Source organism: Calliopsis andreniformis, chromosome 6, assembly GCF_051401765.1.
Source record: "Calliopsis andreniformis isolate RMS-2024a chromosome 6, iyCalAndr_principal, whole genome shotgun sequence".
Classification (NCBI taxonomy): domain Eukaryota; kingdom Metazoa; phylum Arthropoda; class Insecta; order Hymenoptera; family Andrenidae; genus Calliopsis; species Calliopsis andreniformis.
Genome location: NC_135067.1, coordinates 13,748,962 through 13,776,375, shown reverse-complemented (window position 1 = coordinate 13,776,375; position 27,414 = coordinate 13,748,962). Strand labels below are relative to the sequence as shown.

The window sequence follows — 27,414 nt, the reverse complement described above, 5'->3', positions numbered from 1 at the left end:
ATGAATTATGAGTAATAATGAATTTGGAGATATTGATTTTTTCTAATAATTAAACATTTTTGCAGTACTACAAAATAAAGCAGTACACAACCTTATAATAAAAACTATCACTTTTCTTTAATCATCTTATTATAAGGTAATGTATTGCATGTGATGTGTATAAAAAATATTAGAGAATTTTAATAAAAGCATTAAAAATGACATTCGTGCGTCGAAGTGTGTAGATAAGAAATATTCATCAGAATAGACAGTTTGAAAAATACTAAAATCATGAATAGTGAGTGAGAAGAATTTATTATCACATATGTATATATCAATCAGCACGATTTGTAAACTATGCTCTGAAAATACTATGATTATCGTACAATCACAAATTACAGTTATAGGATCAGCATTGCTTTTAGGTTTGATAATTATGCGAAGTATGTCAAAATACATATCACCCATAATTAGTAAGTAAAGAGGTTTGCTATTAGAAAAATATTTACGTCAAACCTCTCTTAAAGGTTTATTAATCTTTATATTTCCTAAGTACTGTATTTACAAAGGGACCAGTATATATGAGTAAAAGGTGAAATTCAAAGTATTTATCTTTAGATTGTGATCAATCAGCAGAAACAAATATAGCAGACTACTCTTAATCTTATATTGATGGCGCACAAATATCTTATTTGAATTCTAGCAACTCAACAAACTATGCTCTCTTTTCTTCTTCTTTGTATTATTATTTACGTGCCATTATCTATAAATAAATTAAAAATAAACATTCAATTTATACACGGTTCCTTTGCAACCTCAGAATATCTTTTTTATTATCAGTACCAATACAATACTCGGTTCGAAAGTATTTTGATTTAATAAGTAGATAATAGAAAATCAAAGCTCTTATTATCGAGGTATCTTACTATCCAAGTAGTCAAAATACTTATTATAACTTGAATGTGGATTCAAAGTTTGAGTACTTCGGATAGTAAGAGCCTTAAACAAAATCTTCGTCATTTTAAATGGAAAAGTTGAACGACTGATTCTTTACAGTATATTCATTAATTAAACACGTTTTATCCTATCGACAGACCATTTGTTCGAAAAGATGCGCAGTCATTAACTTATTCGAACGATATCTACAGCAAAATCTGTTGCTTTCGTAAACGAGAGAAAGAGGCAAAATTACACGTGCGAATATAAATTTCACAGCCACGAATTCGCAGAGTGTTTTAGCTTAAATCGACTCACGAACAAAGAAACTCTACTTAAACACTAAAATCAACTCAAAATCGATCCTGCATATTCTATTGAGTAAACTTCGCCTGAGTTGATGGACTTGTACACTCTGTATATTTAATACAAAATAACGCAGACATCACCTGCATTCTTCAAATTCTCACTCCATATTCACCACACGTATCCAAAAACCTCTAAACTTACAAGAATACAACCGCAGAGCACCTTCCACCAATTTCAACGAAACTGCAAATTTGTGGAATAGAGAAAAATAAAGGAACACAGATTATTTCCAAGTTCCCTGAATTCTATAAATAAAAATTTCGTTAAAATTGGAGGAGGACATTTCGTAGATATATCTTGTCAGTTTTCGAATGACCAAACGTCGACTGTTATCGTCGACTCTCGAGGACTATGCAACCTCGATTTTTCCAGTGCTTCGTTTCTCTCGATCTCATCTGGTAAATTACCTCTTTCTCTTGCACATATGTATATATTCTAGTTTACGACTCATCGTCACTGGACCTGTCGGTGGTATGTTCGTTACCATCGCAAGTGGTCGTCACGCTGTCTAACGAGGAACATGTAGAGTCTGGAGTCGGTGGTAGCGATGGTCTCGGTACAGTCGTCTCCGTCGAGGAAGAGACATCCGTGTCCCTGGTGTCTAAGGTGTCCAGTCTTTGTTGCAAACATTTGTTCTCGGGATTGTTCAGAACCGAATGGATGAACTCGCGGATCTCGTCGCGCAGCGCGTTCACTTTTTCTTGGAGGATGTTGTTCCGTCGCACAAGGGCCATCGTGCGCACGACGATGTCTAGGAGACCTGCCAGATCACCAGAAGACATTAGAACTGTTAGAGGGTTCATTTCATGTTAATATATGTTTCTGTGTATACAGCGTGTGATGTTATTCGATAAAATATGGAGATTATTTTAGATGGTGCTAGGTAATAGGTATTCTAATTTAATTTTTGTATAGGTGTTACTGTAATTTCATCAGTTATTCCAATTTTCAAAAATCCTCTTAGCAAAATATTCCACATATTGATAGAGGAATGTTCTCCAAAGGCAAGAAATAATCGTTGCTGAAGAACTGTATGAAATTATGTCAGAGTTGCTGGCGATGTGATAAGCAGAGTTAGTTATAGTATTTCGATGTAATAAAGTTGATATTATCGAATGTGTTCGTGTATCACAGTACCACTTGTTTTATCGTTAAATCATTTCACAAGCTATTCACCTTCTCAGTCGTAAGTGTGAACGAACTCGCGACACGGAAAGTATGAATAAGTGTCTGAAGTAGATTAAGAGAGATCCAGTTACTGTTTCGGAACTGAGATTGTGTTTCAGATAGTTGAATATACTCTACAGAGACGTATACGTGTTTGGTGCAAGTGTAGGCTATTAACAAAGCACTTAGCAATCTAGGAGAGTGATTAGAATTAAGAGCAGAAGAGTTTCGTCCTTCATGGACTTATTGACCATCGCTGTGTCGTTGAAGAGATTAAAAAAAAAATGTAAAAAATACACCGATCGATAAAATCAACTCCAAACTCAGCTGCCTTTAATCCAGACACTCCTAGATCAAGGTGCTGCCATTAATTCCAAGTAGTGCTTTAGAAATCACACCTTTTCGTCGAGCCAGGAACACTTTCCACTGTTGTTCAACGTCCGCTGGAACCCGAGCGGAAATGGTAGGGGAGGACGAACTGACGATGGTTGGGGCGCAGGAGTCATTGGGACATTCTGGTTCCCAGAGGGGACTCTCTGGTGGCGTTAAAGACGCCTCGCGGGATAGAGCGTTCAGATCTATCGTCCTCAGCTCTAACCTCTGTTGTTTCACTATGGCTCCATTGCAAACCCTTCGCCGTCGACGCGAGCAGGGAACCACTGGCTTCCTCGCTACTGGCAATTCCGACAAGCACACGGTCGGAGCCATTTCACTGCGAAAAATCTGCAAGAAGAATGTGAAAAGACTGTTTACATATTATACCTTATTAATTTTATTAAAAATTATCTTCTTCATCTAGTCTTACACTCTCTGATAATGTGAAAAGGTGATGGTCTTCCTGAAGAAGCACCTAAAGACTATAGCAAATTACCTAAGAAGCGTGCAAGAAACCGTCGCAAACTATTAAAAGATCGTCAATATATAAACACATGTATACACATGGTAGCCTGTCTAGGTGATAAATTACACGCGTGCATTCGTACCGGTTGGCGACGCGATCGATGCAGGCGATGACCTGATTACTGTGAACGGTGCACGTGCCTGCACCGAAATAAAGCAACAGAGAGAGCCTCGACACGACTTCTCGTCTCCCCTCGACCGGTTATACGTACACGGCTGCTGGTTTGACCTCGGGGATTTCGTCGTACCACGTGCGACCGTGAAACGACACTGATAACCGCCGCGAGAAAAAACGGATAAGCCCACGCGGATGCAATCCTTCAGTATGCACGATGCACTCTGAGAGCTTGGAAAAATTCTAGACATTACAAAACTCTAAAGGAATATGTTTTTGAAAATTGCAAACTTATCAAAAAGAAACAGACTAAATTCTTTAACTTCAATTATTTGCAGATGTGATCACATGAGGAAACAGATTTACCTGTAACTTTTAGGTACCTACAAATTTTTGCATTAATGTCGATTTATATAACTATAGATTAAAGTAATAAGAATTTTGCAATAGTGAGTGTAATCAATAGTGATTGATGAAAAACGATTTTATTTCAGTTCTACTGTATGGTATTTATACATACTATTTTACTGTATAGTATCTAGTAGCTCGATAGACGATGTGTAAATGAATTGAATAAGATTCTTTTTTCAAATATCTTTCTTCCACAAAAATCGTTCAAGGTGGTTACTATGCTCTTAGTTATTGTACCATTGGTGTATGTGATGCAAGATAAAAGGAGCTTAATGGTAATTTCGATTTGTGACAAACACACCGTGACAGGGGATGAGCAGAGTCGTGATATATCTTAGGTGTCAGACATGTGGATTCGCACCCGGTGAAAGTGGCGGCTCGACAATCCGGTTGGTTCGTCAGGAACTATTTCCCCGTACGAATAAGGCCAACGAGGGATGCCTCAGAATTGCAGAGGGGTTGCATCAGGGGAAAAAGAGCGAGGGAACTGGGTGGCCTTCAATAAGGGCGCACGTGCTGAATATTCGACTCGTTCCACGTTTCTGGCGCTACTCAACCGCTGGATTAACACTCGAGGAAATCTTTCTGATCAGTGTATCATGGAAATGAAGTTTTACGTAACAGATTAATTCCTGTGCCAATGATGGATGGCAATTTTTACACGATTGCAAAGTATATGACTTTATACAATTATGATAAAACAATCTATTGTGATGGCTATTCAAGTATCAATACGAAAATGAATTCAAAATAATTCTTTTTTAAAGTTAAAGAAACTCTATTTTGAGTTTTTCGTGAATTTAGAGTGACACCCAAACTGTTTCAATAGTGTTGCAACATTAGAGTAATAGTTATTCATTTAATATCGTATTAAATATTTTCTAAATTGGTTTCAATTAAAGTGCAATTGGAAAGTATGTAATATATTAAAGTATAGGAAACGATGTAATGGTAGAATTGCATTTTTAATAAGGCGTAATAACAGCAGGGACGTCCACGATCACAAATCATTATGATGCTATAAAAGAGAGTGCATGCGTGCGAACTTTCTACGATAAAGTCTAGATAGGAAAAGTGCAATTGCCAGATAATGCGATGGAACTGTAGAGTTGAGTGTAAAACTAGGGGGATGTGCAAGGCCTTTGGTAAAGAAGGGCGCACGTGTGTCTTTACTTTGTCGATATCGCTATATTTACGACCGCGGACACGTGTCATGTATGAACTTCATAATAACTTTCTAAGAATTCGTCGTGAGTCACCCTAATAGTGCTGAATATACAGAATGTAAAAAATTTACGAATCTACGTCTGCAGAAGACACTTTACAAAATTGTTAATGAAATAAATATTGGTTTTCACACCTCTCACAATTGTACTCACAATGATACTGTGATACTCACAGTATCACTTATTTGGAAAGTTCGAACCTGAAACATTTACTGTTTTAATCTTTAAATATTCTCCATTATTAAAATTAATACCTACACTGTACTAAAATAATTTCAATAACTTAAAACTACTAATAATACTAATACAATACAGTAAATTACTACTTAAATATCATTAATTTGAAATTTTCATTACAAGAAAATATTTGAGAAATTAGTTTCACCATTATTTGAAGACTGAGAGTATTAGAGTCTATGCACGAGTATATCTCACACGATAAACTGTAAACCACTGAAACACTACTCTTAGCGAAGCATCAATTTACTCGTATGGGATCCACCGAGTCGCGGTCGCGAATCAATCATCCCAGATTTTTACTTCCACGCGACTGAAATCGGATACGTCGAGCGCGAGGAACAAAAGTTTGATGGCGTTGTGCAGAGTATGTATAAAAATTTCATCGATACACGTGCTGGGCTTACAGTTCATCGGCATCGTTGTATTTATATCCGCGACGGGCATTCGCGTCCATCCTCTGGAACGTTACACGTGGAATGCAACTTTTTTCATGTGAACGATCACGATTTTTCGCTGCCATTGTTACTGAAAAAGCCACGCCAGCACGTGTCGCTTTTGAAAGCATCGCGACAAAAATAACGCCGATATAAAAACACTGATGAGATTCATGCACGTTCAAGGGTATAATTAACCGTATTTTTCCTGTAAATCTCGTCAGTTGATAAGGATACAGATTAACGTTGTCATTATTTTGTAACAGTGTCTTTGCTAGATCGAAATCTTAATGCTGGTGCTACAAAATATGTTATCTTAATTTAGCGACGTCAAGCACAGACGTCTGTACTAATTAAAATGATGTACGAATCGCTGTGGAACGAGTAGAATCTGTAAAAATTTGTAGAGTGGGTAAAATCAATGGAATAAGTAACACGAGTACATTGAGTAGAATGGGTAGACTGAGGTCGATGAGTAGATTGAGTAGATTGAGTAGAATGAGTGGAATGAGAAGACAAAGTAGACTGCATTGACTGAGTAGAATGAGTAGTCTGGGTAGAATGGGTAGAATGGGTAGAATGAGTAGAATGAGTAGACTGAGTAGATTGTGTAGATTGTGTAGATTGTGTAGAATGAATAGTTTGTATAAAATGAGTAATATGAACAGAATATTCACCTCAAGTAAATTAAATACAAGCAGATAAAGTAAAACTAAACATAACAAATAGAGTGCCTCTACTTTAAGTAGAATCAGTGACAAAGTAGAATGAGCAAAGTACGTAGCAAAAACAATGGCAAAAAGGATGTCTAATACATTAAGTGAAACTAGAAAGCCACGAGAATGCATGAATAAAAACGAAAGATTAATAAACAAGTTTGTCTTAAATTGCTTTTAAATGCGCGTGCTTGATAGAGGTCTCCTATTTAACCTGCCTCTCTGACTATTCTACTACACTCGACGCAACACGTGCTGCCCGTCGCACACGTGCACGTGTCCCGTGCTTTGAAATAGTAGAATCTTATTATTCAATCCAAGCGTGCACAGGCCGTCGATATCAGAAGCTCATAAGAATGACTGGATTGCCCGCGTGACAACATTATCGATCGTTTATTACCGTTTCACGAGCTGTCCAAGATCTCGCGTGAGATACATTCAAAATTTATCACCTCCAAAATGACTGTGTTACTACGTCGCGAAATATGTTACAAGAATGCTAATTACAAGCTTAGTTTCCATTGCGATCTGCATTCAGTCTCGTAAAGCTGAAAGGAAATTTACGTATTTCGCGGTAGAATCACAATGATGTAAGTTTACTTTCAAAGTCTACTTTTAAACGCTTCCACCAGATTAATATTCTCCCTTCGTGTTCCAATAACGCAGTAATCAAAATACATTCACACCGAGATAAGAGCATTCCCTGCAGTAGTCTGCGAAAAGAGCTGAATAAACAGTCGTGGAAAAGGCTTCTCGCAACAGAAAGCACAATCCATGTACATACTTTCTCAAATACAACTTTCAAAGGATTCATGACTACTTTCTGTAAACCACAAACGCGTTTTCTTTGTTGGCTGAAACCATTTCCTTCTGCAGCAGCTTCATAAAACGATAAACGCGCATTATTCTCGTCAAGCTCCTTAATACTTTTACCCTTTCCTAATTTCAGTAATACCATTGCCTTGTACAAGAAAATATACAACTGTACAAGTAATATTATTAGTCAAATTACGTTGAGGTTTAACTCCATCAAATCTCAAGTACAATACAGTTTCATGTATTGGAGTACGGTAATAAAATTACTAAAATTGCATGCTGAATCACGAACGAAACGCATATACTAAATGAGTTAGGTAAAGACGATTAGAGTACACGTGGGCACGCGGTTCATTTATCAATATCGTGCTTAGCGGCACGCCCACTTTGCCGTCTTTGATCCCAGGCTATCTGTGAAAATTGAGATCAAAAGTCAACGAAAGTCGATAAGCCAGATGATTCACCATTTACGATATCCGCTTTAGAGGAAAATTTCTAATTTTGCAACTCTGGTTGAAGTTCTTATTAAACAGTTATGTAACGGTTAAGTAAATTAAGCTGATCAAACGCTTTATATTTAATTTCCGTGGGAAAAATCAACACAGATGGCGATTCTCAAAATCGCAATGTACATACAGTAATCAGATAAAATCTAATCCTAGAATCTAATGCAAGATATGACGTGAAAAAACCGCACCCATGTGTCCACGTAAAAATTATCGTTGGGTTTGCTCGTCGATATTGTAGAGCATATCCATGCAAAATATGTTTAACAGCGACGAAATAGAACGCCAGAACGCTGAAAGCAGACGGAAGAAAGAAGGGGTTCGAACAATGCTTCACGGAAATTGCATTCACGCCACAAGTTCTGCCAATCCCATTTGGTCTGAACTCGATTAACCTACTTATCCAAACGTTCTACGCTGGCAAGTTTATTGTGACTTAAGAATATGCTGCTATAAAATATGGCGCTACGTTATAAAATTAATTATACTGCTTTATTGTATATCAGGTATATCGAGGAATTTTTTAAAGGCAAAACATTTACTATAGTAATATAAAAATTATTTTCGCGGTAATAAAAAGATACGTCAATAGTTTTATTTCATAGTGCTCCATTCCTGTTATGTAGCAACTTTCATTAGAAATTCCTCTCGATATCTTTCATAATTGTGTACGCTGATATTATTTACAATCGTGTGATTCATATTTGCACATAACATTGCAATCAAAGTGCCTCGTGAAACTATTTTTACTCGATTCTTTTTATAGCTTTCCTTTTATAGCTCCATGGGAATATATTATACTCTCAGAAGTCCTGTAAATATTATTCAATACTTTCTCCATACATACATTATAGACACACTATAGTATTCTACATGTAGACAGACAATCGCATTATAAACATTCAGAACGATACCAAATACACATAAATTAATTCCTAAGTCCTAAAATTAACTCATTTTTAATATTTTCATTCTAAATTCAACTACATCCCCTCTTTTAAAACAATTTTCTGTATCTACCTGTATGTATCTATTTCCTACAATTTAATAAAAAGAAAAATACCGTGTGATATAGAACTAAAATTCCAATTTTCTTTAAAAAGGTCCCAAATTAATTTACCTACACCTAATACAATATACTACCACATATTTTACAATATACTCCCCGCATAACATGAGAATCAGTAGTGAAGACGTACCTACTGAAAGTAACATACTCGACAGACATATCAGATCCAATCGAATTCTCGAGATTAGCGAATTGCAGGTCGGCTGCATCGAGGGGCTTACGGAACCAAACCGAAGCCACGTGCAGACTCGCCCCCACCATCGCTCCCCGTCTCGGTCTTCGAGCAATGAGAGCACAGCGTTCCCCCACCACTTGGCTCGCGCTGCCTGACGATCGTCTCCTCGTGCTACACGCGCCCTTCGGCGGTAAAAGGATGGGATATTCCCCGTGGATACACGTGGCCACCGCTGCCGGGTTCGTCGACCTCGGCTCTGCGCGTCCTCACGCAGTGCTTTTCGGTGATGTACCGGTGGGGGATGCGTACGATGTCCCCTTGTCCTCCCCTCCCTCTCAGAAGGTACCGACCCTGCCGTCTGGCAACGTTTCCCTCGCGTAGCGACGGCTACTCGACATCTCTGCCACGACTGTTCGTGCAAATCGGTCTCGAAACGAACTTCGATATTTCGCAAATATCTGGGGCTCGTGAATTGGCGAAGGCTTTGATGCAAGAATAACTACGTTAACCCTGAAATACACTGGAGTCTTTCGTGAGTCTAGCTGAATTACGGTACTGCAAAATAATTGGGAATGAAAATATGTTCTTTAATCTTTTTTCTCGTATTCGAATTTTGTGGTCTTGAAGTGTGCAGTTGGTAGTATTTCAGGGAATTTTTGCAGAATTTATTCGGAGTAATTTTTTATTAGAGATTAGTTACATTTTTTGTTTCTCGATTAGCTTAGACCCGTTACTACGTTCAAACAGGACTTGCAGTCTGCAATCAACGATCTTATTCTCCTCTCGTTTCTCCTTTCCCTTCGTGCCGCCCCTAAAGCTTGCACCGCTGTCCTATCGTCGTAACTATTTTTGCACGCAGTTTCTTTCATCCTTTTTGATTCTCACTTTTGCTTCACGATGGGGAGAGGAGCGCGATGGGGTGAGAAAAAAGCGCCGACGCATAATGTGCACTTTGATCGCGGCGAGGGTTTAAAGTTCCTTTGAAGACGCGAGATGAAAAAGCTCAAAGAGATTGCTTTATTTTATTTATCGCTCGATTACCGCGACGATAACACAGAATTGATTCGATTTGATAAAAAATATGCGGCTCTACAATATGCGTTAACCTTTGCTGTGAGAATAGAGAAAAAATTTCTGTTAATTGAAAATTACATATAGGATATAGATAAAGAATTCCAGGAAATTGGAGATTCTTTTTTCAAAGAGAATTCCAGGGACTGTGAATATGATAACACTTGACAATGGGTTAGGGTAGCAGAGCTAGTGGTATACATGATGTATACACGTGGATTCATAGGAACATGAATGAAAGGAATAACATTGCAACAGTCTAATCTACATACCTGTTGAGCCCATAGATAAGAATTTGCTATTCGATGACGTAAATGAAACACGTGCACCGATACATAACAGGTAGCAACAGAATTTTATCTTTGCTCATCGAAGCTTCGAACGGTTCAAATATTGTGATAAACTAATTGTCTGTTTCTGGGTCAAGTGATACGAGTTCAAAATTGCCTTTGTAAATGAGCTATAGAACGTTTACAATACAGTAATACATCGTTAAATTGCTACTAATGGAGAAACTTCTAAGGAAAAGATACCCTGTTTGCTAATCTTTCGATTATTATTGTTCGAACGCAATAAAAAAGCCCTCTGCTAAAATTACACCACATACTGCATTCATTCGACCTTCAATCTCAGACTTGCTCGTAAAATTAGAATTAGCTTCGAAGAAGTAACGTTTACCCTCCACAATATGACCCACACAACCAAGTTCCATGAAAACACTTCTTTTTTTACGATTAACTACTTTTAGAGCACTTGTAACTTCTCAACCATTTACGTTGACACAAGAGCTCTGAAAATATACAACTCAGACTACACTGAAATGTATAAATTTTCCAATTTCGAACTGTTTCTCTTAAATCTGAGAAAAACATTTGTAAGTAATTTTAAAAAATCCCCAGCAATCTAGTTTAAGAATCAAGTTAGAACCAGAGGATTGGTCAAACAGGCTTGGAATTACTGAAATCCAAGAAACGATAAGATATAGGTAATATCCACCGGAAGTGATCGCTTAGAACAGTGGAAAAGTTTGAGCGTGATCGAATTTCTGACAATAAGACGATCCATGTGACAATGGCCGGATACAAAACCGCGACTGTTACGTGTTTAAAGCACTTAACGAAATTAAAGCAGGAGGAACGTGGCTCGGCTTTGCAAGAAATATCCAGCGGAGCGAATGGTTACGTTGCCACCTCACGTTGGCCACAATTGCAATCGCACGCTGTGCGTCACGTGGATCAACACGGCTCCCTTTGACGCGTAATCATGAGAAAAAGAAAAAATTCGTCGTGATTTTAATTGTAAGATCTGCAAGAGGAAAGGAGGTGGTAAGACCCAAGTACAATTTTAAATTCTTCAACTTTGAAGCTTGACATTTTGGAATCCTAAGGAACGACACTATTAAGTGACTGGAAACACTATTTTCTCGTTATAAACTTATGAATATTACTAGACTGCGAATGTTTATGCAAACTCAGATTTTTATATATATAATTAGAGAAGTGCAACCTAGTTACAAATTTATTTCTTCTTCCAAATACTATAAAGTGTATTTAAGTTTCGATATTTCGTAGAATTTTGTACATTTCGTGGACTTATTTTTTTCAGTTCGTTTCATTTTGGATTGTAGAGAATTCTTTATGTTAATGAATTGAATATTTCTGGACACTTATTTTTATTGCTTCATACTTCCTGTATACTAGGTGAATGGACCAAAGAAGATCTTAAACTAACTTTGCAGACAGAGGCAGCTAACTGTCCATCAACTGTCCATCGAAATTCCTTACAGTGACTTTGGTATAGAGATGGATAGTATGGGTATCACTGTGCAGAATCCACTGAAAAATATTTCGACGAACGACTGACTAATGGACAGTTGGCGAATCGCTAACAGACGGCTGACAGACAGTTGACAAATGGTTAACTGATAGGTAACGAATGATGGCTGTCGTCGGATGAAAGGGTAACAAGAAACAATATTTAAACAAGAGATTGGTATCAACTAATCTGTTTAAATAGTTAATGATTCAAGCAAGTCCCTTCTTCTATAGTCAGTTTCAATGAAGAATAAACCTCTGCACAGAGTTCGAAATTAAAATTGTATAGAATAATAAAGAAAAACTATATGAAACAAATGATTCATTTATAGAATTTTGTAAAAATAAGTACCAAACGAATTCATTCAAACTATTTTTGAAATACGATAGAAACCTACAATTGCAGCAGGGAAATAAAAAATTTCACTATCGATACATTTCTAATGATTGAAATGGCACATAAAAAATCTGCACGTGTGTGGAGTCAAACCAATTTTAAATTAGAAGCAGCGGACATCGTTAGCTAAAAGTGGTAATAAATAAATCTTAATAGAATTTCTCGACATGTCATTGACTCATAATCAGATGCAGGTTTATAGTTTATTAAGCATCGTGATACGATAATCACGTCACCTGAACTAGATTAAATGCACCGATTCACCTTGTGATCCGCTATCAGGATATTAGTACCGTGTCTATGCACACGTTTTTTTAACAATGAGACAGGTGACTCAACGTCAGAGGATGATTCAATGCAATGGCAATAAATGGTAATTATGAAGCTCTAACCACGCGGTTATCAACAAAACAGTTCGAAATATAATAATCGTTTTACTTTAATATGATTGGGAACAGACTTACACCCATAAAAAAGAATATAAATAAGTATTTAATAGTAATCTACTATTATTTTAATAATTTATAATAATTATAATTAATAATAATTATTTTAGTGACTCCCAAACGGAGTGGCAGCCATAGCTCAATTAAGATAACAAAAACTGCCAACATTATTTTTTCAAACATTATGGAAAACGAACCTCAATTTCAGCTTACTTAGGACTTACAAGATAGTTCATACAAACCTATTATGCAATAACGATGGGCTACGTGCTGATACAGATTTGCATACGTTTTCAAATTTCTGTGCGACTTTAAGAAAGCAATTGCGTAACGAGTCTAGGGGACGTTTATCGAGCGATTCTTGAAAACATGGTGAACCAAGGAAATTACGCAGAGGCACACGTGCCCGTCCATGCGACGATTTCTTCCGCCTTCTAAATCGATAGATTGTGCTCTGACGACACAATCTCGTAACACGATCAACGACGTGACACATAAATCTGCAAGCTTCAACGACCGTCACACGGGTTACACGTGTTCTGGCGCAAGTAACGCTGCGTAACACCAGTTTCGATGCATTAACAAACTGCTCTGGATGAGCAGGAACGTCAGTGGCGTTGATCGCACGTGTAAAGAGCTCTAATTGACCTCTACGTATGCAAAAAAAATGGTCTGCTCGGGTACTAGTCCTGGGCATTATTCAATTAAGATCATTTGAACACGATTATTCAAACAGGAACGTTACTCATTAATAGCAATTTTTTAAACGATCGTAACTTATTTCAATAAGCAAGTACTTTCCTCCCGAATTAGTTTGTTATCCGATTACTAACTAAATATTTCTTTTCAGTGCACTTTGCAAGGTAAGGCAATTTTTGTGATCCTTCTTTTATATATATACCAAATGTGACCAGTTATTTGAATGAAAATAGTTAACTAAAATGACTTTAAAAGTAACTTTAAATTTATTTGATCTTGCTGTGAGACTTGAAGCCATGAAGAATAATGAGAATTATCTTTAAACTAGAAATAAAGTAATTTAAATATCTGGTTCAAAGATTGAGATAATCTTCAGGAAAAAATTAAAATTTCCTAAAATATCAAAGCTTGTAAAACATGCATAAATGTTTCTTACTGGCTGCAGAATATACTCCAAAAATTAAATAAAAATCTATAAGCGTGACGGAAGTCAGACATTTGTGAAATAAGGAAAAAGATCGTAACGCGACGTATTGAAATTCTCGTTGACCTTCCCGGATAAGCAGTCGTTTCAGCCCTCGTTGTGCTGTCCACGTGTTAAATGTCGTCCACGCGCGATCACGTAGGTATATCGGCACACATTTTACTAGTCTGGACTAAAATAAGTACTTAAGTGAAATCAAGCGTGGGCTTAGTCTTTCAGGACAGCTCCTGGCCTGTCGGTGGGTACGAGGTGACGCGTGTTATGTTTAGAGCAGAATCGTATAGTTTGCCAATCCGTTGCGCAATTAACGAAAACGAGGTATTCGATGGACACGTACGATCTTCCGAAAGCACGAAATTTTCATTGATAATTTCCTACAGGTGAACAATTAAGCACACCTGAAGAGCGAAACAAAGTATCGGGCGAAGAATTTTTCTGGTAGTAAATTAGTAACTTGTACATGTAGATGAAATTTATGTTTATTCGAAAATAAATGTATTGAAGTATTTTTAGATAGAATTTTAGTTTGACAAATTTTTTGAGGTCTCGAAGATACAAATTTCTGAAGGAAAGTAATTAATATATTTTAATTCTTCATTTATTAGAAAAATTCAACAGTAGTTAATCCTCGTACGAAACATTCTTTAAACATTCGAGTAAAGCTAACCCATTTACGAGATAGCGTCCGCCATTTTAGACAGCTAGGTTTGCAAAAAAGTTTAACAGGACACGTATACTTTATCTCAAGTAATTTCTAATTAAATACAAATGTATATGCTACACACAATTTACCCATGTATTGCCACATTACTATTATTATTCCATTCATCAATTTCAACTATTAAAATTATCTATTGTTTCGCATTCATACTCTCGCAGTTATGAATCAAAGTATCTATGAATTTTCCTCGACCTACAGATCATGATACCTACATAAATTATCAGTCAATGATTACGATACACTTACTAAAGCATACATTGCGACAAATTATTAATTAATAACATAAAACATCGGAAAATGATGCGTCATGTAAGAAAACATTGTTTGCGATAGGAAAAGTGGTTAAACTAGGCCACACGTGGTCTGTATATCAGAAAGAACGTGTCGTATTTGCTCGACTATGTTTCAAATATTAATCCAATGGCTGTGTGCAGTACACACTAGTAATGCAATAAGTGTAATAAATGGAGAAAGGAACACATGACACTCCTCCATTCTCAGCTCTCATTACAAATTTATTTCTACGCGATATAAATTACATTTATTCTAAAAGATGAATTCTAACCCGAAAAGTGGCGTTTCTCAGCATACACTACTATTACATAGAATTTCTAAACTAATTCCAAATTCATTCCGACACAGTCATTATTAACATCTCACGTAATACCTACTATTATACAGAATCTGAACCCATGACATAACTCACCTATTCAAAGGATATCTATGGAACGTAACCCAAAGATTCTTCAAAAGAATTCTCTTGAGGACAGATTCTCTTCCTCTGCTGTCAATCACCACGAAGATTCAATATCGCCGACTTCAATATTGTCGACCGATTGCAAAATCACATTCGCGACGTAATGCCTGAACTCTGATCTCTAAACAATTCGATCTTGAACCGCGTTTCGAACCGTCGCCGAAGGAAACTCGTAAACGTCACTCAACGCGGAGATTCTGATTTTTACGTAATCGGTAACTACCGAAACTGTTCAAATTTGCTTAAACAGGATTGAAAATGGTGTCACGTGATATTTAACGCAGCGACACAATTTCTTCGCAAAGTTTCAGTCACGAGGATCGAACATTTCGCCGGCACGAGGAAACGATCCAGCCCCATCGGCGTCTGAGAATCGACTGACAACGATCGAGCCGCGCCATGTTTATCCCCCCTCGTGGTGGCGCGCAAACACGGCCACGCGTGCGTAGATGCACGCTTGTCGTGCACGCGCCTCGGGTCTCGATATTACAATCTCGATAACAAAAGCCGCGGCACGTGCATCCCCACTCCTCGAATGGGATCTTCGAAAAGATTCCGCGGGAAAGCGAGGCGAGCGGCGCACAGTGGAGAGTTTCTCAGAAAATATGGGATTTGTTTTTGAATTAAAGTCTAATGTCGATTTAGCTGCTTATATTGGTTATCGGCGACAAAAGAGAAGGAAATAAAATGGAACTGTTTTGGGTTTAGGTGAAGGGGATATAATACTTAGAAAATTTTTTTCGCGTCTTCTGAGATTCTTATCGCTGTACGCCGATATGCTTCATGGAATTCTAACGCTCTTGTCGCTGTCGAAGTGTCAAAACTCTTTAACCTCTGGTAGAGAGGCTGTTTTTATTGAGCCATGCGACTTATAAATAAAAGAAGACCCTTGGCGCCTCTGTTAACCTCTAATTATTTTAGAGAATTATGGGAAAATATGGGGGTTATGTTTTCGTACGAACCATAATAGCATAGTAATACTATTTTAGTATTTCGTGATTGCATTCTTCAGGGTACCTCTATACTTTGGTTACAAAAACTACATCAATTACGATACTACCAAATATAACATAGAATGAACGTATAATTACGTGAGATCGAAATTAGGACAAACAATACCTCAAAATCTACTTTTGTTAACCTTATTAAGAGTTAGAATATTAGATGCATGCAATTAAAATGTATGCTGTCACGAGGATACATAAATGTGAGGTTAACGCATTTGCACCCACGTGGTTCTCATAAATTATCAATTTGAATTATTTAACATTTTACAGTAGTCAGTATCTCAAATATACGAATGAAATAGAACAACCATACCATGAGATGGTATTTCAAATAACATTTTCGGAGTATGTATCTACATTTGAAATGTAGAACTCTAATGGAGGTATCTGATAACACGACACAGACAAGATTTTGTAAGGTTTCAATAAGATGTTGCGACAAGCGTTTCCTCGTCGGCCTCACAAATCGTTCTAAATGTCGTCGGATGCGAAATCTATGTCAAAGCAAACGGAGGATTACAGTTTCACAGACGGCACGTGGTCTCGACTATGAACGTCATAGCGACGTTCGTCGAAGGGACTTGAGAAATTTCCGTTTGTGGTCACACGGAGACCTCTTTTTGTATTGTTAGATAATCAACTGTCTGAGCGTTTTCCGGTTATTTCTCCGATAATGTTCGTTAATTTCCAGCTGCCTGTCCTTAATAGCGCAGCTGTCTTCGAAGAAAAAATTCTCAAAAGAAAAAGAAATGACATTTAATATTATTTTTTTCTATAACCTATAATAATAATAATTCTGTCTAATCTATAGTATTTTTTCTTCACTTTTATTATTATAATTCACCAATATTGTAAAAGTTAAATGAAATTGAGCATATCCTTATCAATCATGCAACAAAGTTGTGCAATAAAAATTTTAACGTGTTGGTATTTCAACGATCCAACCTCTGCAACACTGCGCAAAGAGGGCAACACGGAAACTCTTCATCGAGCTAATTTAACTTTAATTATATATCACGGTACTTTATTTTCAATTGTGTTTAACTCGGATATTCAATTTCCCTTTGATCCTAAACTTTCACTTTATTTTCTAAATTTACAGTCTGGCTTATGATAAGGGTACAGAAAGCTCGCAAAATACCATCCAGCGCCAACTTTGTGTCTGAATGATTAACATGTAACAATAAAGGGTAAACTTACACGTTTCCTACATTCATCTAAATATAACACAAGAAAAGCAAGAAAGAATGTCAAGAAATGTATAATGACGAAAAAAAATTATGTACACGTGTACTTTTTCAAAAATACTATTTTTCTCTTCGTTAAAATGAATGACCTCCAAGGTAAACAATTATAAACAGTAGCGCTAGAGTCTCCCTCTTTCCTGTTGTATTAATTACGGGATATCGAGACCGTTTATGTCTCCGTGTTTTCCAGGAAGGCGTGAAAGAGGGACCCAAGTATGTAAGTAATGGCTCGAGGACCGACCGTGTGCAGAAAGGCGAGCCGAGGAGCAAGAGAGAAAGCTTCGACGTTCTGACAATCGAGAAAAAGAAGGAAAAGGAGGACGAGGAGGTCAGAGGCGGAAGGGGAAGTTGCACGTGAGTCCGCTCGAAGGCTGGTCTCTCGGCTGAAAAGAGCGTCCTTCACCGATCCTCCCGTTCCTTCTGGTCCTCCGATCTCTTTTGACGTCACGATATTTCCCCTCCATCTCCTAACGAAGTCACAATACTCTGCAATCATCAGGTCGTTCGCAATGACTTCACGTGGCTATGTGCATAATTAACGCATACTCTGAGTACTGCATGTAGTCATAATGGCAAAACATTGGTAACGATATCTGTAACAAACTTAGGTATTATTTAAATAACATGTTACTTTACTTACTGTAAGCAAAACCAGATACCTATTGTACATATTTGACGTGAGAACGATTTTCATTTTATCTAGCGAATTCTTTTTGCAAATTCCTTCACAGTTAATTAAAGCCTTTTTAGAAAGTAGTGGAACTCTGAAGTAGAAAAACGTGCGGGTCTCTTGACAAGTTATAACAAGGTTTTACGTGTGCTACATTTAAAAAGGTGCAAATACGTGTCAACCTTTGAACCAATAATCACATTAAATTAAGGTAGTATAAAAATAACTTAAAAGAGCACTGTAATTATTCATGTATAAATTATAATTATTAATACTTTTTAATTCTATAAGAATATGCCTGAATAGTGAAATTACATAAATCTTGCTCTATGGATGAACATGTTTGATATAGTAAAATATAAGTATAGATATTCATAATTCTATAACATATATGTTAACAAAAGTTATCTGAACTGGGGATATTTTTTATGAACTACATATATTAGTGATTAATTTTTCTCAAATTTATTCTAAGTTTCCAAATAGGTCTGCCAATAAGAATGAATCATTTTATAAATTTCATTAATTATTAATTAAATTTCTACACGCTGTACTAATCTGATTGAGATTTACGTTTGGATTATTTTTATCAGAATAACACAAATTAATACTTACGCGACGATAAGATCTTTCTTATCGACTGTGAATTGTTAGATTTGTCTCGTTACACTGTCGTCCAGAGGTCAGTAGCGTATAATCACAATTACATCTACTTTCTATGAAATATTCCTAATATTCAACCTAAAAGTAGAAAGTTCACCGTTAATCTCAAGTATTAACGTTATCGAAACTTTCTCATTGAACCATCCTTTCCTGTTGACTTCTCTGACAAAAATAACCGATGTGCAAAAAGTTTCTGACCACCGCTTTTTGGCCTTTAGCGAACATGAAAGTTGGAATAAGGTTCGTACGAAAGATAACAGTCTAAAGGTCGAATGTTTTCATTATTTCAGTATTAAAAGTGCGGTGTGAATTAAAGAATGAGTTTTATAGAGGGACAAAGGTCGGGAGGTGCGGTTGATGAAAGATTTCAAGCCTTCATAGAAACCGAAGTTAAAACACAACAGATTCAGGTTAGCTCGCGAATTGTCGGTATGTTTTTGCGTTTTAATTTTGGATACGTGGGAACATCTGTTTTATCTACTAAAATTTAGATGAATTATCAATGTGAAGTGTAATTCCACGTTGCTTATTATTAAGCATGAGAAATGTGAAACGTGTAACCGGTTTTACCATTTTTTATAACCGTAATTACGTACGATACAACTCCCTATGAACGTCCAATAATGTTTGTAACCGTACTTTTTAACAATGGGTTACGTTTAGTATTAGGTCGATTCATGTGCACGTAAAGAGTATATGTATACACATATATATTTGTTTAAACGAGTTATTCAATGTGTATCTGTGTAACATGTAGCTATAAGCAATTTTTATTAATATTTAAAGTGTAATTTTTCTTCTTTTTTTCAGGAATTGGTATACAAAATAACTGATATTTGTTGGGAAATCTGTGTTGACAGTCCTTCCTTTCGTTTGGGTACAAAGGTTGAGCAGTGTCTTAAGAACTGCGTAGAGAGATTCATAGACACAACAAATTTTATTACAAGCAGATTGAAACGTATTTTATAAGCTGGAAATGGAAGTGCAGTAAACTGTTACACTGTTAAGAAAACCTTATAATTAAGTTCTATCAAATATCTTATCGTTATTTATGATACAGAGTATGTAGCATTTTGTACCTCATATATATTTTATATAACTTATTCTGAACAATGTTATCGAGAATCCGTGGGTTTGTGAGCCGTCATAGACGAAAGTTTATATTTGGCAGCATTGTTCTTGGCAGTGTTATTTTCATTAGATATACACAGCGAAAACTTCGAGAATGGCAAGAGAAAGAGATAAAAGAAATGCTGGAAAAAGCGAAGAGGCGACAGTACTTTGAATGTACAGAAAAAACATGCAGTCAAATGATAATGTCTGTTGCATCAACTTTGAGAGATGCAGTAATAAAAGTTTTAGACACAGAAAGTATTGTGGACAAATTGAGAAATGGTTGTACCGATAAAGTTGCATGTTGGAATGAACTGAAAGTTTTAGCAATTACTAGATCAGCTGTAATAATATATTCATATGCAATGTTAGCTACATTGATAAGGATTCAGTTTAATATAATGGGTGGTCATATCTATAAGGACTTGCAGAATTTCAATGGTACACCTACAGAAAATGTTATGCAGACAAAATATATGTCACTCTCAAGTCATTTCATGCGTGATGGAATAACGAAATTGAGTTCACTTATAAAAGACAAAGTTGCAGAAATTACAGCTTCGATCTCCTTGAAAGATGAATTAACTTTAAGAGACTTAGAAGAGATATATTGGGCAATAACTTCGTCAATATCTGCAGACAGTTCAAGGGATCCAGTAAAAAACCTTGCAGAGTACATGCTGCAACCAAACTATGACGAGCAGCAAGGGTCTGTAGTATTGAAATTAATTAATGAGACTTTAGATCTGCTGGAAAGTGAAGAAGTACAGAATTTGACTCAAAGTAATATTAGAAGCGGATTTAGTTTATTAGTGGATCACATTTCTGCATTTTTCACTGGCCCTCCTACAATGGAAAATGGCAAAAGTCCAAATGGTATATCAGTACCAGGAACATCAAATCAAAATCACATGAGCTGGAGAGAAAAGAACAATTCAGAAATGAACCACATCAATTCGTTTGTTAATATCAATAAAGTGTCGATGCCTATGGCTAAAATAATTCCAATAATAAATGGGCAAGTGCCAGACAAACCATTGCCAAAAGATTTTCAAACAGATTTATTACAACGTTTAATAACAAATAACGAACTTAAAACACTTGGTGCAAATATTTATGAAGCATTTAGTTTTTAAGTTGTAAAATGCAAACATGCAAACTATACAACAGAATATCATGTGGCATTATAAACTTATTGCCTAAGAAGGTTAAGCTATTGACTAATTCAAATATAAACACATTGTTCTACATTTTAAAAGCAAAATGCAAATGTTTTATAGTACATAGCAAGATTTCTGTTATATGTATTTATAACGTGTTCGAACCATGGAAAGAAACTCCACCGCAATTTTTCATTCAACTGTATATTTGTAACGTCCGAGTAATAGAATTACTACAGTTATACATAATATAAAAATAGAATTGTAAAAATATGTCTCAATCCTCTTGTTATGGCATGTAATATCCTCAAGGAATTATAATATATTTTTACTTTTCGAAAATGCTTTTTTTTTATTTCGTTTTCTTTTCCAACAACTATTTAGAAAATGTAAGCAACAAGCATTTATAATCACCTTACTTTCTGAATAATAAAGACACGATTTAGCATTTTCTCTGCACTGTTTCATTAACGTTAAGTCTCAACAATTAGCAAGATCTCTTCAAAGAAAAAAGTCGAAAATTAAAAAATCGCGTGTAGGGCGATTGCGCGCGAGTTGATTTCAGAATTCGCAATCACTGCGTCAGTGCTGGTCAGTGCGCCGCTCTTCCTCGCGAGGTGCAGGCGCATGTAGGTGATAGTAAGGTCGCGCTGAAAATCAAACTTTAGTTCAGTTTTATTCATTTTTTCTCTTTCGTTTTAACAACTCAACAAAATGTGGAAATATGTGACTCGTGGTATTCGCGAAACTTTGGAACGCCGTGCATGCCGTACGAATGTTTATTCCCAAACTTCCCAAGATAGTAACGCAAAGAACGAGGTTAAAACCAATTTGACGTGCAACCACAAATTCCTTGCTCCGAGTTTCTCAGCTTTTAATAAACAATTCTGCGGATCAACAAAAACTGGCGGCGCCAAAGACAAGGAATACGATTCCAAATGGAATACGAAATACACCTGGTCGGAAGCCGTAGGATGGGTAAATTGCGCCGTTTGCGTTTATCTTTTTTATCTGTAATCTTCCACATCTGGCATTATGATTTGATATGTACAGCTGACATGTACAACTCAAATTGTAATTCAGAAATTTGCTAATGTTGAATATTCTTCAAAGATCTATATGTAATTTTATTTTGTATTTGATATTGTTCAGTTCTGTTGAATCTTATTTGCATGAATTTATTTTGCACTGTTAACTTAAAAGTTTAAACTATTGTCGTTATTTATAGGGATGTGACATTCATATTTTTCAAAAATGTAAAATTTAATATTTGAATTTGGTTTTGTAGAGTTTGAGTATTAATTTTGAAAATTATTACTAAAGGTCCGTTAAGACTATAAAGTATTCAATTGTGTAAATGAATTAGTTCAAAAAATGTTTGCAAGAATCTAATTTTTCAGAGTACTAGAAGCTCCAAAGGCAGAAATGCATAATAGTTTCATTGAAATTTTATAATAAATTAATTTAGGATTATTTATACTTGATAGAACAAATAGGATTTGGTATTAGAATTATGTACTTATAATAGAATTATAATAATTTTTTAACAGTCTGGTGTCTTGGCCATTGGATGGGTGATGTGCCAAACATTATGTCTCCGCAGAAGATTCTTTGAGAAGGAGAAGAGCAATTCTTTACGAAACAAATTTTACCAATTACCAGAAGCTCGTATTTCTTATTTATTTGGTCAAGTATTGAATTTAAGGCCAAAACACATCCTACCTGTTACTAATTGTGTTGGAAACAACAATAAGCAATATGCTCAAGACAATACAGACACAGAATGGAAAGCAGATAAACCATTTGGTCCAATCACCATTGAAGAGGTGAGAATGTTGTTCTGTAGACATTATAATTTATGATATAAATAGAACTGGAAATAAGTACTAGATTCAATAATTTGAGGAATACATATGCTTCTCTATTGCACCATACTCTGTAATCTTAAATAGTCTCTCAAAATTTTTGTACAATTTTGTTAAAATTTCTTTGTATCTTGAAATAGCAATTACAGTTCTCATTTTATTTATTTGTAGCTTTTAATATGCAATTTAATTTTATTACCTTGCTCAGGGCCAGTTGTAATTGCTATTTTTGTTAATCATTTTTTGTAGTGTCTGTACTATTAGTATCCTATTGTAACAAAGTGTTAATTGCATAATATATTGTGTAAAATTCTAAAAAAAATACAACCTTGAAGATTTTCTTATTTTATCTCCTTTTCCCAAAACATGTTTCAAGCTATTCAATATTAATATAATTGTGAAAGCAAAAAATGTATTATTAATGACACTGTAACATAATAAAAGTATTAATTTTAAATAAACTTTTTTAAATTTTGTATGTAGCACGAAATAGCAAATTTTTATTAAGAAGTTCAATTAACTACCTATTATTCATACCTTATTTGTAGTCTATTAGAAATATTTTTTTTTATAGGAACACTCAGTAGAATTGTAAATTAAAAAACAATTTTTCAATCTTACCTTGTTTAATACATATTTTTTTATACATCCCTAGGCTCTCAAAGAAGCTACAGATGAATTTGCTAATATTCACAAATTAGCTATGGGCGAGTATGAACTTCGTTACGGCCTAACAGCTTTAGAAGAAAAACGTTACAAAGATGCCATGAAACATTTTAGTGCTGGCGCTAAGCTATCATCTGCTGCTAGTATGTTCAATTTGGGTTTATGTTATGAATTAGGTCTTGGAACATTAATTGATCAAGCAAAGGTATGATATTCTGTTTTAACATCACATATGAGCTACAATACTAAATTTGATAAGTTACATAGGATTCTATAGACTAAATGTTTTTTATTTATTTCTTCAGGCTGCACAGTATTACTATGATGCAGCACAGCAAGGTCACGCAGACGCTACATATAATTTAGGAGTTTTCCATGCTCAGGGAAAAGGTGGCTTTTCAGTAGATATAGATAGGGCACGTAGTTACTTCGTCGAAGCAGCAAAGCTAGGTCAGAGTCAAGCACAGCATGCATTAGATTTAGAAAAGCGTTATCAAGCCAAAGAGAAAAAACATAATATCATTTACCAAGATGAACATGAAAATACTGTGAAACTTATGCGAAATAGCAAGAATGTGAATAACATTCTTAAGAAACTGATTAATTATAATACTGTGTTAGGTACAAATTTAGGTGTAGAGAGCTTAGAAAATTCAGACTATAAGCAAGCTGGAATAGAAACTAAGAATCCAACTCAAATATTTTTAGATATTCTCGGTTTAAATGAGCCGAATATATTGCCTGTATCGATGAGGTCGAACGATTGTAGCGTGCCATGTTAAAATATAGAAAACGATTGAAAGTGAAAATACGATGTTCTTTAATAAGTATAATGTACAAATTTATGTATAATACAATTTTTTACAACGTTTACGTCAATTATGTGATTATGAATTATCAATGTTCAGAAATAAAACTGAGAACTACATTTCGTATTCTCACTTCCATTACTAATCGCGCAGCAAGATCTATTGAGAGTGATACAGTATTTTGACAAAAATATTCTTTATTGTCTTGTATTTGTAAATATATCTTTTTTTTTTAATATTCGTGAAACGAAGAGTTGTAAAATTAGCGTAACACTCATAAAAATATTTTGTTCTACAGTCAGTGAAAATGGATCTTGTTCTTGCTTAAATATATATTATTTTTCGCAAGTAAGCTATATAATACCTTTGTCTTTAATAATTATTTTTAGCAAGACATGTATTTTGGAACAAGATATCAAGGTTTTAATGGTGACTTTCTTTTACATAATTGTCAGAATAAGTCAGATTATTATCTGTGATGAATACATAGATTACATAGTATATATTTATGATAAAACGCATCATCAATTTTTAATGTTACTATTTTATGTATAAAGTAGACAGGATTATTGTGATGCATGAAACACGATGTGTCATTCAAAGCGTATTATTCATTCATCGCTTTTTTTTTTTTTTTTTTTTTTACAAATATATAGTCTTTTTTTTTTATAAAATGTATGTCTTCTTTACATTCGTAATTTGTCTCCCGATACGTGTACATGTCTTTAATTTTTTGTAAAGACCAATCTAGGAATAAAACCTTAGATACACGTTAACACCCGTGTTTAATTAAAGCGCTTCTTCTCTCTTACCAATGAGCATTACGTTTCTCCACCGTTTTCTTTATAAACTCGCTATGATTAGCATACAAATTCAACTTTCTATTAACGATCATCCATTTAACATTACGTGCATCATCGCCAGCAGTTAACGCTATCCGTCCCACTATGCTACCATTTTCGTCATGAAAATTTAACACTACAGTTTCCATCCAAGCGTTATCCGTGTTTCTAGGATCATCCACGTATCCTTTATAGATCTCCTCCCCATTTTCAAAGAATCCCCTTATGGATCTTTCCAGTTCCTCTCTTTCTCCCTTATCTTTTCCCAGAGAGTTCATAGCTTCTTCCATGAACTCTCTTTTCAGAGTTGCCGAGACAGTCTCACCCGGGTCGACCATACCACCAGGTATGGCCCATTCCCCCGAGTCTCGTCTTTCTATCGCGACGAACTCTAGGACTGGTTTATTTGTATTTTTATCTATTTCCAACTCCCCCGTAGCGTCTCGTTTCCAACGTGTCACGATGGGATCTGCCGCGTGGTTTGGTCCCCATCGTCCCAAAAGGCCACGGCCGACGATGCCAGTTCGACCAACAGGGTTCAAAGGATAACCATCCTCGTTTATAATGTAATTACCCATGAAACTCTTGCGATTTACATTTTCTGTCGACAGGGAATTCGTGCGTGAAAGCAGTGCGATGCGGGACATAAATTTGGATAACGAATATCGTGTTTGATTAACATAGTCGTTGCGTATCGTTGGATTGTTGTGTATGACGCAATGTCAGAGGAGGAAAGTGTGATCGATGGTGTGAGGCAATGTTAGGCAAGGCGAATGGAAAGTTGTGATCTCAGAGAAATGAAAATAATTTGGTGGAAGATTTTGTAAAATGAAACTATTAAAATTACTTGAAATCAATGGCGTAGGATATTAAGTTATTACCATGAGTACAAGTTTCTAGAATTCATGTGATATATCTACTGTAATAAGATTTAAATTACAGTGGAATCCCTACTAACTAGGTCTTAATATCTGTTGGGACTTGAACTATAATTTAGTAACAGTCTATTGAAAATTGTAAAAATAGTCTTCAAAAGGGTACTTCAGATTTGAGTTTCGTATTAGATTGATTGGGCCAAATCTACTGTACGGTTTTCAACATTTTTACGTGTTGTATGTAATTTGAAACAAAACAAAGATTTCTTACCATCGATAGAATTCCAATTTGGTTTGAATGAAGCTTCACGGATATCCGGATCTGCCCAAGGTTTCCCTTTAAGTACTGGGGCGGTGTATTTGACCGGTTTATATTCAGGGTATTCGATATTCCATGGTACTTTGTTTTCAGGTACTTCGAATCGCTTCACATTACTGGAAGGATAGAAACCTTGCCTACATTTGTGGTGCATCATTTTGCTAAATGAAAAACGCATGGAAGCGTATTTGAAATGTTATGAAAATGTATTCGACCACAAACTGGGCATAAGCATTGACAATGTGTAGAATAGACGTATCAGTCGGTGTAATTTTTCGTTACATGTTTAGGTTAGCATTTTCGCGTCACTTCCTATGTTACCGACTGAGATTAAAATACATAAAGCTACAATACTATGATTGGAAGGAATTAAAATCAAGTAGTTCTGAGAGAATTTTAATTTGAACTCTGAATTAATTTGAATATTACGATTACTTTTAATTCGATAATTACAAATACTGAAGAGTGTGGCCATCTAGCGGTGACACCTATGAATTAATCTATTCAGGACCGTACTATTAATGATCGATGTCTTTTTATTAAAATTTATCAAATGTTTATGAAATCGTAAATTATTTATATTATTTTATAAAACGATAGTAGAAACCCTTAATTAACTATGACTAATGCGTATATATCGATAGAATAACAAATAAGTCTACAAATGAATTAGCAACAATGAATTACTTCACTTTATTTAAGTAGCTTAAATTTTAATGCAACTTTTGTA

At 35.5% G+C, this 27,414-nt stretch overlaps 6 protein-coding genes and 2 long non-coding RNA genes across 12 annotated transcripts; 5 read left to right on the top strand and 3 right to left on the bottom strand.

Annotated features, from left to right (window-relative positions):
* Window positions 1-1,724: 1,724 nt before the first annotated feature.
* Window positions 1,725-15,807, bottom strand: LOC143180821 (uncharacterized). Its single transcript, XM_076380803.1, has 3 exons — window positions 15,398-15,807; window positions 2,850-3,174; window positions 1,725-2,044 (listed from the first exon to the last, which is right to left on the bottom strand). Exons 2-3 carry the CDS (start codon window positions 3,157-3,159, stop codon window positions 1,725-1,727), a joined length of 630 nt encoding a protein of 209 aa, XP_076236918.1. The 5' UTR covers window positions 3,160-3,174; window positions 15,398-15,807.
* Window positions 13,390-14,412, top strand: LOC143181035 (uncharacterized). Of its 2 annotated transcripts, XR_013002218.1 has the most exons (3): window positions 13,390-13,650; window positions 13,932-14,112; window positions 14,182-14,412. It is a non-coding gene; the product is annotated as an uncharacterized LOC143181035 (long non-coding RNA). The 2 variants fall into 2 exon arrangements; XR_013002219.1 differs by lacking the exon at window positions 13,390-13,650 and having other exon boundaries at window positions 13,943-14,108; window positions 14,182-14,306.
* A 1,534-nt stretch (window positions 15,808-17,341) lies between the features above and the next one.
* LOC143180280 (uncharacterized) lies at window positions 17,342-17,662 on the top strand. The gene is made up of 2 exons (XR_013002103.1): window positions 17,342-17,474; window positions 17,558-17,662. It is a non-coding gene; the product is annotated as an uncharacterized LOC143180280 (long non-coding RNA).
* A 76-nt stretch (window positions 17,663-17,738) lies between these two features.
* LOC143180279 (uncharacterized) lies at window positions 17,739-19,669 on the bottom strand. Of its 4 annotated transcripts, XM_076379893.1 has the most exons (4): window positions 19,632-19,669; window positions 18,988-19,113; window positions 18,362-18,466; window positions 17,739-18,295 (listed from the first exon to the last, which is right to left on the bottom strand). In XM_076379893.1, the coding sequence occupies exon 4, from the start codon at window positions 18,196-18,198 to the stop codon at window positions 17,872-17,874; it is 327 nt and encodes a 108-aa protein (XP_076236008.1). In that variant the 5' UTR covers window positions 18,199-18,295; window positions 18,362-18,466; window positions 18,988-19,113; window positions 19,632-19,669; the 3' UTR covers window positions 17,739-17,871. The 4 variants fall into 4 exon arrangements, with proteins under 4 accessions (XP_076236008.1, XP_076236009.1, XP_076236011.1 ...); XM_076379894.1 differs by lacking the exon at window positions 18,362-18,466 and having other exon boundaries at window positions 17,739-18,305; XM_076379896.1 differs by lacking the exon at window positions 18,362-18,466.
* Window positions 18,764-20,004, top strand: LOC143180085 (mitochondrial import inner membrane translocase subunit Tim8 B-like). The gene is made up of 5 exons (XM_076379616.1): window positions 18,764-18,775; window positions 18,848-18,858; window positions 18,966-19,014; window positions 19,063-19,275; window positions 19,846-20,004. The coding sequence occupies exons 1-5, from the start codon at window positions 18,764-18,766 to the stop codon at window positions 20,002-20,004; spliced, it is 444 nt and encodes a 147-aa protein (XP_076235731.1).
* On the top strand, window positions 20,000-21,284 carry Pex3 (peroxisomal biogenesis factor 3). Its single transcript, XM_076379891.1, has one exon. The coding sequence runs from the start codon at window positions 20,148-20,150 to the stop codon at window positions 21,282-21,284; it is 1,137 nt and encodes a 378-aa protein (XP_076236006.1). The 5' UTR covers window positions 20,000-20,147.
* A 607-nt stretch (window positions 21,285-21,891) lies between these two features.
* On the top strand, window positions 21,892-24,887 carry LOC143180276 (uncharacterized). Its single transcript, XM_076379890.1, has 4 exons — window positions 21,892-22,286; window positions 22,859-23,134; window positions 23,829-24,044; window positions 24,145-24,887. Exons 1-4 carry the CDS (start codon window positions 22,023-22,025, stop codon window positions 24,619-24,621), a joined length of 1,233 nt encoding a protein of 410 aa, XP_076236005.1. The 5' UTR covers window positions 21,892-22,022; the 3' UTR covers window positions 24,622-24,887.
* Window positions 24,888-25,456: 569 nt separating this feature from the next.
* On the bottom strand, window positions 25,457-26,881 carry LOC143180278 (ADP-ribose pyrophosphatase, mitochondrial). Its single transcript, XM_076379892.1, has 2 exons — window positions 26,637-26,881; window positions 25,457-26,091 (listed from the first exon to the last, which is right to left on the bottom strand). Exons 1-2 carry the CDS (start codon window positions 26,860-26,862, stop codon window positions 25,457-25,459), a joined length of 861 nt encoding a protein of 286 aa, XP_076236007.1. The 5' UTR covers window positions 26,863-26,881.
* Window positions 26,882-27,414: the final 533 nt, after the last annotated feature.